Source organism: Theropithecus gelada, chromosome 17, assembly GCF_003255815.1.
Source record: "Theropithecus gelada isolate Dixy chromosome 17, Tgel_1.0, whole genome shotgun sequence".
NCBI classification, from domain to species: domain Eukaryota; kingdom Metazoa; phylum Chordata; class Mammalia; order Primates; family Cercopithecidae; genus Theropithecus; species Theropithecus gelada.
The window spans coordinates 81,832,197-81,850,985 of NC_037685.1; the positions used below are offsets into that span (position 1 = coordinate 81,832,197).

Genomic DNA, 18,789 nt, shown 5'->3' on the forward strand with positions numbered 1-18,789 from the left:
TCCAATGTCTCTGAAATGTTCCTAGAATTTAACTACTAATCCCAGGGACTGGGCCAGAAGAAGCTCTGAGTAGTAAACAATATAACTCAATGTTGTCCTCTTTTTCCAGTGCTAGAGCACTGTGGTTGACCCAAGGGTGTGAGCTCAACTCTTTTAGTGGGTTATTCTCCCAAGAGAATTCTTGGGAGAATTATGCAACTAGACTTTTCCTACCCACCTGACAAATAGGCCCTGTTATGCCCTACAATGTCAAGCTAGGCTCATGCTGGAACTCCCAAAACATGAACAAATGTAGTTTTATAAAGTTTGAGCTGAAAAATGTTGTGGTTTTCTTTTAGTTTATTCAGCTTAATCCCCTCTTTTTAGGTAAACCTACAATGGGGAAATGACTAAGAAACAATAGACTAGACCTAGAGATAGGACAGAGCCCAAGGCTTCAGTTCTGTGCTTGACCTGCTGTCCTGGTACACTGAGGCTGCACACTCATTTCCAGCACCTCTTCTCTATGGCACATGAGCATTATATAAACACTGTATTGGGAATCTGAAATAAAACTGTTAAGAGTCTATAGTTAAGACGTCAGAATTTTTTATTTTTGCCATATTAGGTGTTATTACTGTTATTGGTGTTTTCTGAGAAATAACTAGCTCACAGCGCTCAGATGCAGTGAAAATCTAAAGGACAAACCATTTGGGAAAGAGTTTAAAGCTCCAAGTTAAGGTTCAGCATCAGTTGTCCTACTGATGTTGAGTTTATCTGATTATATTTAGGCTTCTTAAGTGTGTTATAAAATAATCAAGTAGCCAGTTAACAAAACACCCTACATTTTAATATGAAAAAGCATAAATAGCAAGGTGAATTTTATTTTATGCAGAATCCATATGAAATAATTGTGAAAGTTGCGGCTAAAGAAGACTTTGAAATGTCATTTTCAATATATCCTTGACCTACTTAAGAACAGACACTTGTTTCTTTTTGCCGTCCTCAAATTTAGAATTCTCTGGCTGATTTTTAAAGTATTTTGTAGATCACATCAAGTTAAAAAGCTTCTGCACAGCAAAGAAAACAATCAACAAAATGAAGAGAAAAACCATAGAAATATTTGCAAACTACCCAACTGACAAGGAATTCATAAGCAGGAAATGTAAGGCACTCAGACAACTTTATAGGAAAAAAAATCGAATAACCCAATTTAAAAATAGACAAAAGATCTGAATAGACATTTCTCAAAAGAAGACATGCAAATGGCAAATAGGCATATGAAAAGGTGCTCAAAATCATGATCATTAGAGAAATGCAAATCAAAACTACAATGAGCTATCATCTCACCCCAGTTAAAGTGGCTTATATCCAAAACACAGGCAATAACAAATGCTGGCGAGGATATGGAGAAAAGGGAACACTCACACATTGTTGGTGGGAATGTAAATTAGTACAACCACTATGGTGAACAGTTTGGAGGTTCCTCAAAAAAACTATAAATAAAGCTGCCATATGATCCAGCAATCTCACTGCTGAGTATAAACCCAACAGAAAGGAAATCAGTATATCAAAGAGATATCTGCACTCCCATATTTATTGCAACACAATTCACAATAGCCAGGATTTGGAAGCAACCTAAGTGTCCATAGACAGATGAATAGATAAAGAAAACGTGGTACATGCACACATTGGAGCATTATTCAACCATAAAAAAGAATGAGATCCTGTCATTTGCAACAACATGGATGGAACCAGAGGTCATTATGTTAAGTGAAATAAGCCAGACACAGAAAGACAAACTTTGCATATTCTCACTTGTTTTTGGGAGGTAAAAATTAAAATCACTGAATTCATGGAGATAGAGAGTAGAAGGATGGCTACTAGAGGCTGTGAAGAGTAGTGGTGGAGGTGGCGGGCAGTGGTGATGGTTAATGGGTAAAAAAAAAATAGTTGGGGCCGGGCGCGGTGGCTCAAGCCTGTAATCCCAGCACTTTGGGAGGCCGAGACAGGTGGATCACGAGGTCAGGAGATCAAGACCATCCTGGCGAACATGGTGAAACCCCGTCTCTACTAAAAAATACAAAAACTAGCCGGGCGAGATGGCGGGCGCCTGTAATCCCAGCTACTCGGGAGGCTGAGGCAGGAGAATGGCGTGGACCTGGGGGGCGGAGCTTGCAGTGAGCTGAGATCTGGCCACTGCACTCCAGCCTGGGCGGCAGAGCGAGACTCCGTCTCAAAAAAAAAAAAAATAGTTGGAAAGAATGAACAAAACCTAGTATTTGACAGCACAACAGCATGACTGTAGTCAATAATGATTTAATCATACATTTAAAAACAACTGAAAAAGGATGATTGGATTGTTTGTAGCACAAAGGATAAATGCTTGAGGTGATAGGTATTCCATTCACCTTGATGTGATTATTACACATAGAATGCCTGTATCAAAATTTCTCATGTACCCCATAAATATATACACCTATGTACCCCCCAAAATTAAAAATTTAAAAACAAATAAATAAAAAGCAATCTGTGACCCCCAATTATTCAGCTATTTCACTTCATCATCTCCTGTATTCTCTAAAACATCTGCACTATAGCCAGAAACTTCCATTTAACAACATGCTCTGATATTCAGAAGTACTCCTCCCTCAGGTTTTAGCCTGTGTTTTATAGGTTTTAGCCTATATCTGAAATGCCCTCTCAACCAACTTTCCCATGACTGTTAAAGTTCCATTCAACCTATGGGGCTCTTTATAAATGCCTTCTCATTCATGATGAGTCTAGCCCATACTGATTGTCCTTACCTTTTCTTGCTTTCACAACTGTGCCACCAATTGTTGTGTTACAGGTTGTTTTTTTCAGTATTTAATGTGTGGATCTTTTCAAATTTGATTATAAGCTGTTTAAGAATAAGCAATGATGTTTTTCTTTCTTACATGCATTCTACAGAGCATCTTGCACATATGGAAGATGAAAGCTCCTCTACAAGCTTACTGATTGATGGATAGAAATAACTGGAGTACAAGTGAAGTGGTGCCCTCTTTGCCTTCCTCCTCTCCCCAGGGCCTTCATTGCCACTGTCCTGTTAGAGTACCATTAGCTTCTAATGTTAGAACAGGCTCTTGATGGCTGAGGACCAAGTTTTTTTGTTTGTTTGTTTTAGTTCTCTTCCACTTCCTTCTTTCTGCCTTGCTGTAGAGTCTGAGTAGATCAGTTAAGATCTTCATGCCTATAGAAATGGCAGACAGAATCTCAAATTTTAAAGGACCACTAGGACACTGATAATCTCTTCTAGTTCCAAGTAGGATAGGGCCTAAGCTGTTTAAGCAAAGTTCTTGTTCTCAAAATCCCCAGGCAGTCTTAAGTGTCTTGCAGAGATATGAAGTTATTTCTAATATCTAATCTAAATCTCTGTCTGCCACTCAAGTCTGTTCCCTTTATCACAGCCCTAAGTGAAAACAGGAACTAGGGCTTTCTTTGCTGAAAACTGTGTCCACACCATATAACTGTTTTTAAAAACATGTATTCCCAGCTTATCTTCTTTACAAGTTAAAGACATGGTGTTGTGTTTTATATCTGGTCTCTGTTTGAAAATAAATGACTATCTACAGTACTGACTATAAGGAAGTAAGCTCTTCTTGAAACATACAGAAAGTAGAGATAAATTTTGTCACATTTGCTTTAAATATTTTCTTTTAAAATTTGAAATATTATAGATAGAGGTGAATGATGCCTTTGTACCATTGCCTGTTTTCCCTTCCAAAGAGTAATGACTATTTGAAGTCAGGGACATTTTTTTTCCTGGCAAGTTTAAAAATAATATATATGTATATTCACAGAAATATATATAATGAACATATCTCATATACACATATATATCATATACATGTTTATGTCATGGGATATCTACATAAATTCCATATACAATATGCACCATTTTTAAGTGTTCATATTCTTTATGTAAATCATACCACAGTTTACGTATCACTCTGGAACTTTCTTATACTTAAGACAGTATGCTTTTAAGGTTTCTCTTATGGATCTACAGTAACGTGTTACTTAACAACAGGGACACATTCTGAGAAATGCATCATTAGGTGATTTTATCGTTGCGTGATTATCATAGAGTGTACTTACACAAACCCAAATAGTGTAGCCTACTACATACCTAGGCTGTATGCTGTAGCCTATTGCTCTTAGGCTACAAATCTGAACAGCATGTTACTGTACTGAATACTGTAGGCAACTGAAACACAATGGTCTTTGTGTATCTAAACATATCAAACATAGAAAAGGTCCAGTAGAAATACAATATTATATTCTTCAGGACTGCTGTCATATATGCAGTTTGTTGTTGATGAAATGTCATCATGTAGTACATGACTGTATTAAAAAACTTGAACCCATCTTATGGTAAATCTAAGAACTTTCTGCAGCAGAAAAAAATATCTAAAACCAGAATCTAGTTGAAAATGAATTTTGAGTTTTGAAAGGGCAATTTAACAGTTTGGAAAAGTACCAATGCTTATACACTCGTAAAATCATGCTGCTTTCAAACATTTTAAGAAACTCTCAAAATATTTTGAGACACGGCTGTAAAGTTTTCACTGTTTTCTAAAAATAAATATATCTAAAGATTGGTGTGGAGATAATGAACCAAAATCTATTAATAAATTTACTAATTAGGGTCATGTCTATGTGTTTATGGAAACATTAAACATTTGTTTATTTGAAGTAAAATCTCTTTAGCCAACTACCATAAATTTGGCTGCCTGTCAGAAATGATGTACCCGAATTTCACATGTTTTACATTTCCTCATGGTAACCCAGCCCACACAATATTTTTACATAATGACAGCTGTCAGGAAAGCAGAATATCTTATATATACATTGTATTTTGATTAATGAGCTAATGGTGGTTCTCTGTTTAAAGTAATTAGCCCCAATGTGGTTTTTAGCCAAAGTGTGCTCAGGGTTGACAATGATGTGATTATGTTATCCAGTTAGCGTATAGCCAAAATGATCACATTGCCTATAGCAATGCTTTTTGAAGTGTCATTACTAGGTTATAAAATCAATTTAATAGATTTTATTAGGGTTGAATAAAGAAAAGAAACCTAATAGATTAGAATAGTACCAAAGATATTAGCATACATTGGGCACAACGTGTGTAGGTTTATGAAACCTTTGTTTTAATAATGTGTGTATCTTTTGTGTGACTGCAAAGTCATCCTAAAAATGTATTTCTGACTGTGGATTACAGTAAAAACATTTTGAGAAACCCCAGGCTTCTTTCGGGTTTTTTATTGCAACTGAAGTTGTTCTAGATTTGGCCCTTGGCTGCATAATGATTGAAGTTGTTCTCCTATACACACATATGCTTTCTTACCATCCCTTGGCCAGCCCGTTGGTGGAGCCCATTTCATCCCTGCCAATGGCACGTGAGGTCCTCACTTCTCCAGCCTTACCTCTTACTGCTCTTTCCCTCTTGTTCAGTTCACAGCCTCCTTTGCCGTCCTTGAACGTGCCATGCAGGCTGCAGCTGCAATGCCTTTCCACTGGCTGTTCCCTCTGCCTGGAACACTCTTCACTCTGGTATTCACACACCTAACTCCTTTTCTTCCTTCAAGTCTTTGCTCAAATGTTAGCTTCTTTATGAAGTTCACTGTGACCACTTTATTTAAAACAGTGACCCTCCCCTTTTTTCTCACAGACCTCCTTTTTCTGCTGTATTTCTTTCCTCCACAGCACCAGCCACCTTCTATCACATTGCAGAATGTATTTATTACGTGTATTGTTTGTCTGGCTCCCTCTACTAGATATAAACTCCAGGAGGGTAGGTATTTTAATATGTTTTATTTATGGATGTAATTCAAGCAACTAGAACAGTGTCTGGCACAAAGTAGGTATTAATAAATATTGATGAGCTAATTCAGATTGGTCCAGATCATGAGAGAGAGAGAAAAAGAGACTGGCCAAGCATCAAATACAAATTTACAGGAGATTCTAGTACATTCTTACGTTATGTCCTACCTTTTATGAAAAACTTCTAACTCTCATTTGAAGTAGCTATTCTTTTTACATTTCCTCCTTATAGGGCCCATTCCCATCTGGCTCTACAAGATATTAGAGCAACAGCTTCTACTGACTTCTAGGAATTCATCCCAGAAGAGTGTATTGAAAGTTTAAAAAAAAAAAAAAGGAGTCTCTTTACAATTTATAGTCTTAATATAGCAAATCTAGGCAAAATCATCAAAACATGTGCTTCTGCTGAACTTACTTATCCAACATGGAAAATGAAATAGTAAAAAAAGATCAGAAAATAAATCTCAGGGATAGTTGGTTTACAACATAAAACTAAGGAAGAAAAGTAACAGGATCAGTGCAATGGGCCCAGAGGTGCCCCTGCCCCTGCTGGAGTTACCACATTTAGTGAATAAACTAAACTGTGGAGTTGGCTCTGCTGCTGAGGCAGGAGTGTTATGTACTTGGGCCATCTCATTATTTCCTGCCTGAAAATGTCCAGCATACCCAGAAAGACAGGCTGCTATTTGCACCTAATGAAGTCAACAATGCCTTTGTGTACTGACTCCAAAAATGATAGCTTGATTTGGACATTGCTATATGAAACATACGTAAAGTAGCTTCTGTTTTTCAAGAGTTTATTATTAAATAAATCATTCCTGGAAAAAATGGTAGAAAATCACTTCTGAGTTGTACATGGTTACCACAGTAATGTCATTTGGATGTTTGCTCAGAGAAGACACATCTGATGTTAGAAATAAGAAACGGAGGCAACTTCAAATACACTGACATCATAAAATAGCAAGCAAACAAACAAAAAATGCTCAAAAGCTCAGCAAGGGATGTCTAAAGATTTGGCCACTCCTTTTAATCATTGTCCTAACCTCTACTGTTCAGATAATGTAAAAAACAAAAAAGTATTTTTTTCTTCTATCCCCAAATTTATACCTTCTTTGTCCCAGTCTATACTTACGGTCTGAGCAATTTGAACATCAATTCAGCAATAAAGCTCCTTTTAACTCAGTGTTTAACTCTGAAACCACAAATGTTACGCCATAGCTTGTTCATACTTCTTAATTTTCTAAATCTTAATCCACATTTTAATTAGATAGCAATGTCTGGAGAGTGCCCATCCACAAGCAGGTGACAAGGAGTCTGTTTCATTATAGGCTTGCCACTTTTTTGTCAATTTAGTTACAATTTAATCAATTACTGCCATTGCTATGGAAATTACTACAGAACGAATATTGTAGTCCTTAAGTACAGAGCAATCCTTTTACATTTTAACTCAAAATTAATCCTACAGAACGAATATTGTAGTCTATAAGTACAGAGCAATCCTTTACATTTTAACTCAATATTAAATCCTTTTTAAATCTCTGGTTTCTTTCCAAATCCAGAAAAAGGATGCTTGCTTTGTTACAATCTTCACCTCTAGTATAATCTTAATAAGAAATACAAAAGACTCATTTACTCTGCCTAAAGGTTTTGATAAAGATATTTTTTTAAATGTGCTGCATGTTTATGCTAAAAATAGAGAAATTATACGGACTTTTAAAGAATAATCTGTTTATTAATTGAATTACATTCTTAAATAATTAGAGATATGTAGTGAACAAATGAAGAAGACTAAGTTTCAGAAATGTTGCTCTTTCAGGATCAACATAATTGCAAAAGTCAACATGAAATTGACATTATTCTGTAGAAGTTACAACACTTTCTCTTTAAATACTCAGTCAATATTACCTGTTTTTGCTCTTAAGCAAAACATTGGGTGAAATGCTCACATTACCAGAAAAATTTGTTAATCTTTGGCAAGCAACAAACCATATTTAGTACTTGCATTTCCTGTTTTACAGATGTTTTATTAGCATGAATTAATAAAATATCTTATTACTATTTGAAGAGTATTTTACTTACAGTGAGAAAGCAGCAGATATGAACAGCTTTGATTTTAGTAATGCGTGTCTCCTTAAGCCTCTTAATTGTAGAGACTGTTGGTAAAAGTAATTAAGATTTGCCAAAAGCGAATCAGGATATCATTGTTTAGGCACCTAAGAGGAAGAACAGGGTAAAATGAAACCAGAAATTAATAGTATTTCCACCATCAAATTAAAAATATTAAAAATGTTAGAAAATATATCACAGTTGAAATGATTCAAGTGCAACTATGGTTAGACTTTAGTAATCACCCTTTTATTCTTATTATTCTTTTTACCTGTGATCATATTTTCTATAAAAGTTTATATCCTGCTTTGAAAAACAATTTTTTTAAAGTAACCAACATTTTGATTTCTCCATTTATTATCATGTTAAAAAATGCATAGCTTGAAAAAAATCTCAAACACACTGCATTGTAGAAAATATTAATAGCATATATAAAAGCAAATTAGGTGAGAATAACTAGGACATCAAGTTATTAAAATTATATGAATTGTATGATGGTTACTAGGGTGCCAGGCAGCAAAATATGTAATTATCTGATTATCTGATTTAATTCTGGTAGTCTGTCTCTACAGATACTTCAGCCAGAAAAGTATACTTTGGAGTTTGAATTGCCTGAATTTCTAGTTACCTTGATTTTATATAAATAAATGTAACACTTATAACTCTATACACACATATACGCATATGGAAATGTGTAAACATAGCATCAATACTCTCCAGCCAAGGAAGCCAGGAAGTCACCTGTAGTTGAACACGTTTGGTTCATTACTTGTTGCAGCGAGGGAGAACACACGTCACGGGAATCACGGGTGTTTCAGTAAGAGGGTGTTAGAAAGGACCTTATAGGATCTGGGCTTTGATTGGGTGATTTGAGGCAGAGTCAAAGGCAGCAGGGATTCCCTCTAGATTGGATGCTGTTAGAAAGCGGAGTAATTCTGTAATAGGGGATCTCACTTACTCTTATAGGAAGGGGAAATTATAGTGAGAATAAAGTTGTCATTGGTAAAGAAGTAGCACTCATTTTGGCCAAGAGATAGGGTGTTTGGTATTTCATGGGTGGTACAGTGACTTGCTTTTGTCTGTGCTTAGACAAAATTATGAATTGGCCTTGCTTGGTCTTATTTAATCATAGTCTCAAAGTAGCCTGGTCAGAGGCTGGTTTTCTGTGAGATGGTTCATGTCTAATAGGAGAATCACAGGGTCTGCCTATGAGAGCCAGGCCAGCTTCTGGGTGTCAGGGGCTGCCCTTTTTCCTTCCTCAATAGCTTCAGTCATTCTTATCCTATAATGGGCAGAGCTCACAGGTTTATGTGTGCCTTTTTGTCACACTGCCAACTACAGTTCAATTTTAGGTTGGGTTGGTTACGAGAGAACAGAAAGGGAATATTCTTCCCAGAAAGAATGATTCAGTGCTACTCATACTCCCTGGTCCCCTTTCTACATAGTAGATGCGCTTGAGAGCGAACTCTTCTCCCAATCTGATGCCTGAGGACTGTGGTGCTTTCTCTGTTGTCACTCGATGAGCATTTGATGGCAGGAAAATTTGGTAAAACAGAACAACCATTTCTCCTGAGAAAAATGGTGATAAACATGGATTTTAATTTTAATTTTGTTTTGAAAGAAGCAATCTTACAGGTTTCTAATAATACAGAGGAGAAAATATTATTCCACTACCTTTGATACAATGTCTGCTCTAATTACCACTAAGCATTCCTAAAGGTTATTTGGCACTGACTTCTTCTCCTGTGCTCCACCCAGTTTTTCTTTTTTCTCTTTTTACTAAAAACCAAACATCTATTGTTTTCAGCATTTAGAAGAGTCGCAAATTTTCTACTCAGAGGTGTTAAAGTTGCTGCTTCCTTTTTATTGTTTGAAGAACAACCTGCTTGTCTCTTGTTAGACTAACTAGTACAGACTAGCACTGCAAGTAATTTACAGACTATTTTATGATCAACTGGATATAATCAATTTGTTTTGATTTATAAAATTGGGAATACCACAAGCCACGACTGCCTAGCTATCTACATAAATATTTACTCAAAAAATATTTGCTGAACACACGCTATGTTTCCATATTACTTTGTCCCAGGCATGGGGACACCAGGGAGGGAAGGAAGGTGAAGAGCTCAATCTCTGGAGTCCTAAGGCCCAGGTTGGAATTCCTGCTCAGCCACTTGCTAGTCATGTCATCATAGGCAGGTACTTGATCTCTCTTGACTCTACATTTTTCCTCTGTAAAATGTGGGTGACTCAATAATACTTACCCTTAATGCTGTTGGAGGGCTGAAAGAGGTCATTTGCATTAACTGCTCAGTCCAGTGCTCAGCATAGTTAGTACTCAGTGAAGCCATTGTTATTTTTTGACAATATAGTGGTGAATTACTAGATGCTATTCTTCCCTCAAGGAACTGACTGGTTCCTCTAGCTGGTGAAATTGGAGGCATCTCACTTATTCTTGGGGAGGGTATTAGGAGGCAGGAAGAGAAGGCATTTAGTGAGACCTGATGGATCAGTGAAAGTTGTCCTGGCAGTGGTAAAGGGTAAGGGAGAAAGGAAGGAACGAGGCTTGTGGAGAACAGAATGGCCTCAGCAGTGGGGACACAATACCAAGTGCTAGATGTGACAGAGGAGAGAACCACAGGCAGTTCCTTGTGGCCACACTGTGGACTGGATGGAGAGCAACGTAGGTAGTGGGAACTGTAGCTGGGGATTCCAGCCAGGACCGGATCTCAAGGGCCATGTGTTCAAAGTTTAGCACCTTAGACTTTACCTTGAAGACAATAGGGATCTGGAGTCAGTCTATCAGTAATGATACCCTTTTCAAAAAGGTACTTACATAATTTTTTTTAATGATAAAGGAAATTATTTACAGAGAGGGCAGAGTTCATTGTTTTCTCATTCACAGAGTATAGTGACCATTACCCGTATGAGCCTGGCCCTCTCATTTAATTTCTCCTGCCCCTCATTCCTTACCTCTTCCTTTCTCCCATTCCTCTCCATATTAAAGACACCCATTTTTTTTTGTTGTTTTTTATTATTTTATTTAAGTCCCAGGGCAGATGTGCAGTATGTGTAAGTTTGTTACATAGGTAAACATGTGCCATGGCGGTTTGCTTCACCTATCACCCTATCACCTAAGCATTAAGCTCAGCACGCATTAGCTCTTTTCCCTAATGATCTCCTCCCCCAACACCCTCCCCCTACAGGCCCCAGTGTGTGATGTTCCCCTCCCTGTGTCCATGTGTTCTCATTGTTCAGCTCCCACTTATAAGTGAGAACATGCGGTGTTTGGTTTTCTGTGTCTGCATTTGTTTGCTGAGGATAATGGCTTCCAGCTTCATCCATGTCTCTGCAAAGGACATGATCTCATTCCTTTTTATGGCTGCATTGTATTCGTGGTGTTTACGTACATTTTCTTTATCCAGTCTATCATTGATGGGCATTTGGGTTGATTCCATGTCTTTGCTATTGTGAATAGTGCTGCAATAAACATATACATGCATGTATCTTTATAATAAAATGATTTCTATTCCTTTAGGTATGTACCCAGTAATGGGATCGCTGGGTCAAATGGTATTTCCAGCTCTATATCTTTGAGGCATTACCACACTGTCTTCCACAATGGTTGGACTAATTTACATTCCCACCAACAGTGTAAAAGCGTTCCTATTTCTCCCCAGTCTTGCCAGCATCTGTTGTTTCTTGACTTTTTAATAACCACCATTCTGACTGCCATGAGATGGTATATAATTGTGGTTTTGATTTGCATTTCTCTAATGATCAGTGATGCTGAACTTTTTTTCATGTTTGTTGGCCACATGTATGTAAAGACACCCATTTCTTTATGTGCTTGACATGGTCTTAAATACACATGTATCCTTGCAAAATACATCATATTGTTCTTTATGCCTTTTAAATTTACCTACATGGTATTCTGCTAAAAATAATTTCCTGCATCTAAATTTTTTTCTTTAGATACAAAGCATCTGTTTGTATATGTACATCAATCACTGTGTCAAACTTCTGTATACATGGCCCATATACAATACACATTGTAGCATTATTTATAATAACAGCTTGAAATAACCTAAATACTGCACACTAGGGAATGGATAACTAATCCTGGTACACCAGCAGTGTTAAATATCATGCCTCCATTAAGAATGATAGCTCTCAATATGAAGGGGCACATGCTTCTGACAATGTTAAGTGAGAAGAGCAGACAAAATAGTCTAAATTGTGACAACAACCACAAAAATACACATTCATATAGCCAAGGGTTGGAAAGGATCAGAGAAAAATGAAAAAGGTATGTATGTCTGAGCAACGGAATAATGGGTAACATTTCTCATGTACAGTTGCTCCCCCTATTCGAAGTTTCGCTTTCCAAGGTGTCAGTTACCCCCAGTTGACCTTGGTCCAAAAATATTACATGGAAAATTCCAGAAACAAACAATTCGTAAGTTTTAAATTGTGCAGTGTTCTGAGTGGTGTGAATTCTTGCACCATCCAGCTTCATCCTGCAAAGGACCTGAATTCTCCCTTCGCCCAGCGGATCCACACTGCAGAAGTCACTTATGAGTCACTGCAGAAGTCACTCCTCATGAGCCACTTAATAGTTGCAAGAGTAGTGATGCTGGCATATTGTGAAAATTCTTCTATTTTATTATTGTTGTTGTTAATCTCTTACTGGGCCTAATTTACAAATTAAACTTCATCATAGATATACATGCAAAGGAAAAAACAGTATATATAGGGTTTGGTACTATCTGCAGTTTTAGGCCTTCACTGGGGGTTTTGGATCCCATCCTGCAGGAATAATGTAGTGCTTCTGTAGGAATAATGGGGTGCTTCTGTAGCTGTTAGTAAGATGATGGTGTACCTGGGGATTTGCGCTATACACCACAGCATCTTCTACCGTAGTTTTGGGGAAGAGGGAAGATCAGAGCGGTACCAATCTGCTGCTCCTTGCCCCAAAACTGGCAAGAGGCGCCTTTCCTCAGCCAGAAAGGCCTCTTCTCCACCAGCTATGTCCTGCAATCAACTGCAGCATATTTGCCTCACCCCATGGGAAACAGGTTTGAAGTTAAAAACCTTTTCAGAGGGCCGAGATAAATTTAGTGCTGCTAAATTTAACTACTTTCAAGATTAAACATGAAAAGCAAAGTGCATGAGTTATGTATATTATTCTTTCAATTGTGCAAAAATAAGATATTGACTCGTTTTTGCATGGAAAAATTCTGCAAGAATAGACAAGAAATGTTAACAGTTACCCCTGGGATCTGGGATAAAAGAGAGACATCATGCTTTTCTTTAAGAAAAAAAAAAGAAAAAGAAATTTAGGTTTTCGTGGATTTTGTGTGTGTGTGGTTTTTTTGACAGAGTCTAGCTCTGTAGCACAGGCCAGAGTGCAGTGATGGGATCTCGGTTTACTGCAACCTCCATCTCCTGGGTTCAAGTGATCCTTGTGCCTCAGTCTCCCTACGTAGTAGTTGGGATTACAGATGTGTACCACTACACCCAACTAATTTTGTATTTTCAGTAGAGACGGGGTTTCACCATGTTGGTTAGGCTGGTCTCGAGCTCCTGACCTCAGGCGATCCGCCTGCCTTGGCCTCCCAAAGAGCTGGGATTACAGGCCTGAGCCTCTGCGCCTGGCCCATGCTTTTCTCTAAAGTATGAAAGGAATATGTACTTTCTTCTTAAAACCCATGTACCAAACAAACATCACTTTTCAATTAAAATGTTATTTTTAAAAGTTTAAACCCCCAAATTTCGTGGTTCTAACTTTTTAAATAAATGTCTAAATTTTTACCTCATCACAGCGTTCTCCAAAACAACAAATTCATATTCTGAGCCTAAAACTGTGCGCCTCTTTTAGTGATGAGGACGGAGTCCAAATTGAGGACATCCCTTATAACTCACAATGCACATATATTCTGACATCAATAGCAACATAGAATGCAACTGATGACCAATATATATTCACAAATAATTGAGGACCATGCCTAAGAGTTGGATTCGGATTCCGACGTGACTGCTAATGTCCCTAACACGGACTAGCTCCAGGAGAGTCCCCCGGCCCTGGGGGTGTGGCGGGCGTCACCCGTTGTCCGGGCCCACACCACGCAGACCCAGTCCTAGCTCGCTCGCTAGACCACGGAGGGCCGCTGGGTGCAGCGACAGAGCGCGGGGCCCCGACGACCCCGCCCCGCGCCGCGTCACTCCGCGCCCTGCGGCGCGCTGTGAGCACCTACCACTAGCGGAGCTGCGAGGGAAAGGCCGCGGCCCCTTCCAGTTGCCGGCGGCCCTGCGCCGGCATTCAGAGCGCCTCGCCTGGCGCTAAATTTAAAAACGTAACACCAGCAGCAGGCTGGTCCCGGAAACGAAACGAAACTCGGCCCCCGGGCCTCCTCCCGGGCGCTGCCGGTCCCTCAGCGCGCAGCGCCACCCGGAACAGACCCTTCTCCCGCCATTTTCGGCGGGGCTGGGAGACTGAGGCCCGCAGCGCTGGGCCTGCGGCGCCCCGGAAGAGGCGGGCGGCATGGCCGCCGGCGTGGACTGCGGGGACGGGGTTGGCGCCCGGCAGCACGTGTTCCTGGTTCCAGGTAAACACGCGCGCCCGGGCGGCGGGGACTGCCCAAGAGCTGGTGAAGCTGCACGCCACCCCGGGCGCGCTGCCCCCCACCGCCGCAGCTCCCATTCCCCGGCCTGGCGCGGGATGGGATTCTCTCTGGGACAGCTGGCCCCGCATCTCGGTCACACGTCATAGCAAACCGCGGTTTTCAAACCCGGAAGCGCCGAAAAGGACCGAGAGTGTTTCCTGGGCCCTGATCCCCGGTAGCTCGGGTGGGCGGGTGGAAGCCGACTCAGCCTGCGGGGAGCCACGCGGGTTCGGGGTCATAGGTGCGCTGCGGGCCCCGGAGGTTTCTGCCCTTGGTGTTCCCCACCTGGCAGCTGGTCCTGCTTCTGTGATCCTACTGGGTTGGAACCAGGGATCCAGTAGGCTCGAAGTGGCCCCAGACGGTGCGCCGTTTTAACAAGAAAGCAGAGGGACAGGCCTGCGGTGGGGAGGCAGGAGGGAAGCGGGGTGGGAGTCGCTGTTAGGCCAAGGGTGGTTCAAAGCGACTCAGCAGGATAATGACCACAGGAGTGCTGGAGCCGGGCCTTTCAGCCCCCGTGTGGATGATGACCGGCCATCCAGGACATGCGAGGGCTTGAGACAATGGACAGCCAGTGCCACACAAGGAAGGATCGATTAAATGACACAGTTAAAAGAATTTGGCCTACGGAATGCAAGCCAGAAAGTTTTGGTCTTTTTATATATGTATAACATTGGAAAAAAGGAAAATCTCCTGTTCCCTGTATTAAATTTTGAGTTTAGCTCAGCAAATGCAGCGTGTTCGTTGCCTAAATATAGTCTGATACCAATATTCTTTCCCAGGAATTCAGAGTTTTATGATGGTTATTGAAAATGTTTACATGACAGGCTGTGAAGAATATTTTTTGCCTCTAAAAAAAATATATAAAGTGTACGAATTTTACGTATGCAACTCATTGAACTTTTCATACGTATACATCACCCTAGTAACCATCCCCCAGTTCGAGATGTAGACTGTTTCCACTAGGTCCTTATGCCTATTCTTAGATAGCCCCAGGAACCTCTATGCTGACCTTTGTCACCAGAGGTTACTTTTGCCTGTTTGGATAAGAGTGTACCCCTTTGTGTCTGGCTTCTTTCACGCTGAAAGATTCATCCATGGTTTGTGAAATTCATTCATGTTGTAGCAGTTGTTTGGTTGGTTAGTTTTTTCATTGCTACTTCTGTTTAATTGTATGAATATCCAAACTATCTGCCCTACTGTGGATGAACATTTGAATTGTTTCCAGTTTGCAACTATTACAAGTTACACTTCTCAGAGCATTCCTTTAGGCGGCTTTTGGTAGACATAGGCACTCATATCTCCAGGGTGTATACCCTGGAGTGGAATGGCTGGTTCTAAGTACTTGCGTGTAGAGCTGTAGTTGACACTGTTAAATGGTTTTCCAAAGTGGTTATACTGATTTATATTCCCACAAGCAGTGTATGAGAGTTCCCATTGCTGCACATCTTCAGTAAAGACGTTTGGGTGGTAAAACAGCCAATGCAAAATTCAGAATTTTGACAATCTCGCAAAGGACTACCCGTATACATGCTTTTCATTAGAAAAATCATCCTTCTCACTTTGTCACTTCAAGACAATTAGATTTTCAGGGTAGGAACTCTAATCATTCTTTCAGAATCAAGTGCATTATTATTATTCAGATATACACAATAGCTGATGATAATTTGAGCTTCTTATTTTGTTGTTCTGTTTAATCAGTATTGACATCGTCGTTTTAAAAGTGTTTGTGTCCTTATTGTATTAAACACAAAACCCTCAAAAGAATTAAATATTGATTGTATCCCTGAAAAATGTAGGTTTTAATATATCTACTGCTGGGTTGTGAGAAGAGTTTCTGTTGAGTTTCTGTTCAAAGCTGAGATCTACTGTGACCTTTTAAGGCATTGGCGGAGGCTGAGCAGCTGTTGGGAACTGCTAGAAAGAGCTGTGTGGTCAGGCGGGCAGGAACTCTTAACAGTTAAAAACTTGGGCTGCCAGCTCCTGCAATTCTTCCTTCTGGCCTTTAGTGCCACCTGCAGGCTCTGAGGGTACAACACGGTTTAATAGCGACTGCAGTGCAACAGTAGTTCTCAAACTTGAAGGCATCACTCACCTAGGGAGGTGGGCCTCAGCCCCCACAGGTTCTGGTTCAGTAGGTCCTGGGCTGCCGCCAGAGAATGTGCATTGGTAACAAGTTCCCAGGAGATGTTGATGCTGCTTGTCCGGAAATCTCGGCCCCACCCCAGGAACCACTGCAGTAAAGACTTTGGGAACTAGATTGGGATATAGGAATGACCAGCCTCATGTTTGGCCCTCTTTGTGGTGGGCCAGAATTGAAATGGTCAGGGAAATGCATGTAAGTGCAGAGTATGAGGTTCATCTTCCCAGTTGTCTTTTCCAGAAGGTGAGAAATCAGCCTGCTTAGTTACACATTTGGGAGTTGGAAACGATATGCCCTCGGCTGAGGGAGCACCATACCCCAGTAAGGTTGGGCCCTTAATAAAGAAACCAAAGATTATTAAACATTTTTCAAAAGTATTTGGTGGAGGCGGCCTGTATTCGGTTTTAGAAAACTTGGGATCTGAAGAACTTACTCTGTGTACTGAAAAGTGAGCACATGAACCCACAGGCCGACAGAACTTTAAAGGGATTTATCCATGAGACAAGGGTAAAGCTGCCTAACCTTGCAATGATACATTTTTTCAACATTTAATTCATGCTGTTCATCGAGTTGCCTGCCACAGCACTGTGTTATATCTTGAAGGATATATTTAAATGTTTGGTTTAGGTATGTTGCCTCTAGTTTTCCATTTGTTTGGAGAAGCTGACTATCTCAGATAAACAAATCTGGGACTTGGAAGAGATACTTGTGAGATATTCAGACTTGGGACGTTGGTTTTCATAGGCTGGTGAAGACAGAACCGTTTCCCATTTCAGCAAAGGCAAGCATTTCTTTTAGTTGGGGTTGTCTTAAATGTTTCTGTAAAATGGCCTGGGAATACTACCCTGTTTGCAGTTTTAATTTCTATAAGAGGCCATTAACATCTTTACTTTTTGGAAAGTAGTATAAGTTTCTATCCCTCATTTTCTGCCCTAAAAGTAAATGTTTGAGTCATATTTTTAATATTTTTCTTAAGTCAATTTTTCTTGTTAATGCTAGTAAGTTGGGATGTACCCAGGTGTGAGAGGTCACCTGATTCACTGTGTATAGAAGACTGCATTTATTGCTATTGGGGGCTGAACAATTAATTGGGTTCATCTCCAAGGAAATGTTAATTGGGAAACCCTAACATTGTGTATGGAAAAAAAGAAAGAAGAAGAAAAATCATTTCAGGCCTATTAAAACAAAACTCATTTGGGTTTACTTAGGCTGATTAAAATGTTCCTTAAACAGCTCCCTGATTAAACAGTCCTGAGGTGAAACTGGACCTCAACTCAGATTTTCAGTTAGAAGCAAGTTTTGCAATAAAGTTATCCCCCTTTATTTCATGAATATATATGTTAAAAAGTATTTTAGGAAAGATTGCACGTATTATTTATTTCCCCACAGAAAGCAGTTTCTTGGAGGTAGAGGATGGGTTGCTTTTTGGGAGATAAGAATCACTGTCTACCTTAGACATTTCAAATACAATAACAGCTTTTTATGTGAGGCATCATGATAATCACAAATGATTATGCCAGAGCTGTCTCTCCAAGTGGAATGCAAAAATAGATGTGGAAGGATTGTATAAATTCGTGCATTAGAACTATGTTCTAATTAAAGGATTTAAAAAATAAATTTAAAAGGAAAAACTAATTTTCTTAATGATGGAGAAAAATTTATTTCTGATTATAGTCTTGAAGCTTTTTTTTTTTTTTTTTTTTTAATCCACCAACTGGCATAATTGTAGCTTTTTATAAGTCCAAAGAAATGCCTCTTGTTTTGGGGGAGAAAAAAAAGTAAAGATTTAAAGTGTATGGCAAAGGAAGAACGACTATAGATTTAACTGACTTTTCAGTGACACTAAAAAAACACTCTTTTCTCTTCTTTACCTAATGGCACATGGTTAATCTCAGAAGAAAAACTTAGCAGGATTTTTGTTCTTTGTCAGAACGGTATGTATGTATATGTTTGTGTTTAGAAATACACCTGAGGGCCAAAAGCTTCCTTATTTTCAGAAGAGATGAACTTCACTTGGCAAATGATGGAGAG

The 18,789-nt window shown here is 39.5% G+C and overlaps 1 protein-coding gene across 3 annotated transcripts in view; it reads left to right on the top strand.

Annotated features, from left to right (window-relative positions):
• The first annotated feature begins 14,176 nt into the window (after positions 1 to 14,176).
• The window catches only part of RNASEH2B (ribonuclease H2 subunit B), a 50,030-nt gene continuing 45,417 nt past the window's right edge, over positions 14,177 to 18,789 (top strand). For all 3 annotated transcript variants that reach the window (XM_025364327.1, XM_025364326.1, XM_025364329.1), the window contains exon 1: positions 14,177 to 14,561. In XM_025364327.1, coding sequence (XP_025220112.1) covers positions 14,498 to 14,561 — 64 coding nt within the window. In that variant the 5' untranslated portion in view covers positions 14,177 to 14,497. The remainder of the gene's footprint in view (positions 14,562 to 18,789) is intronic.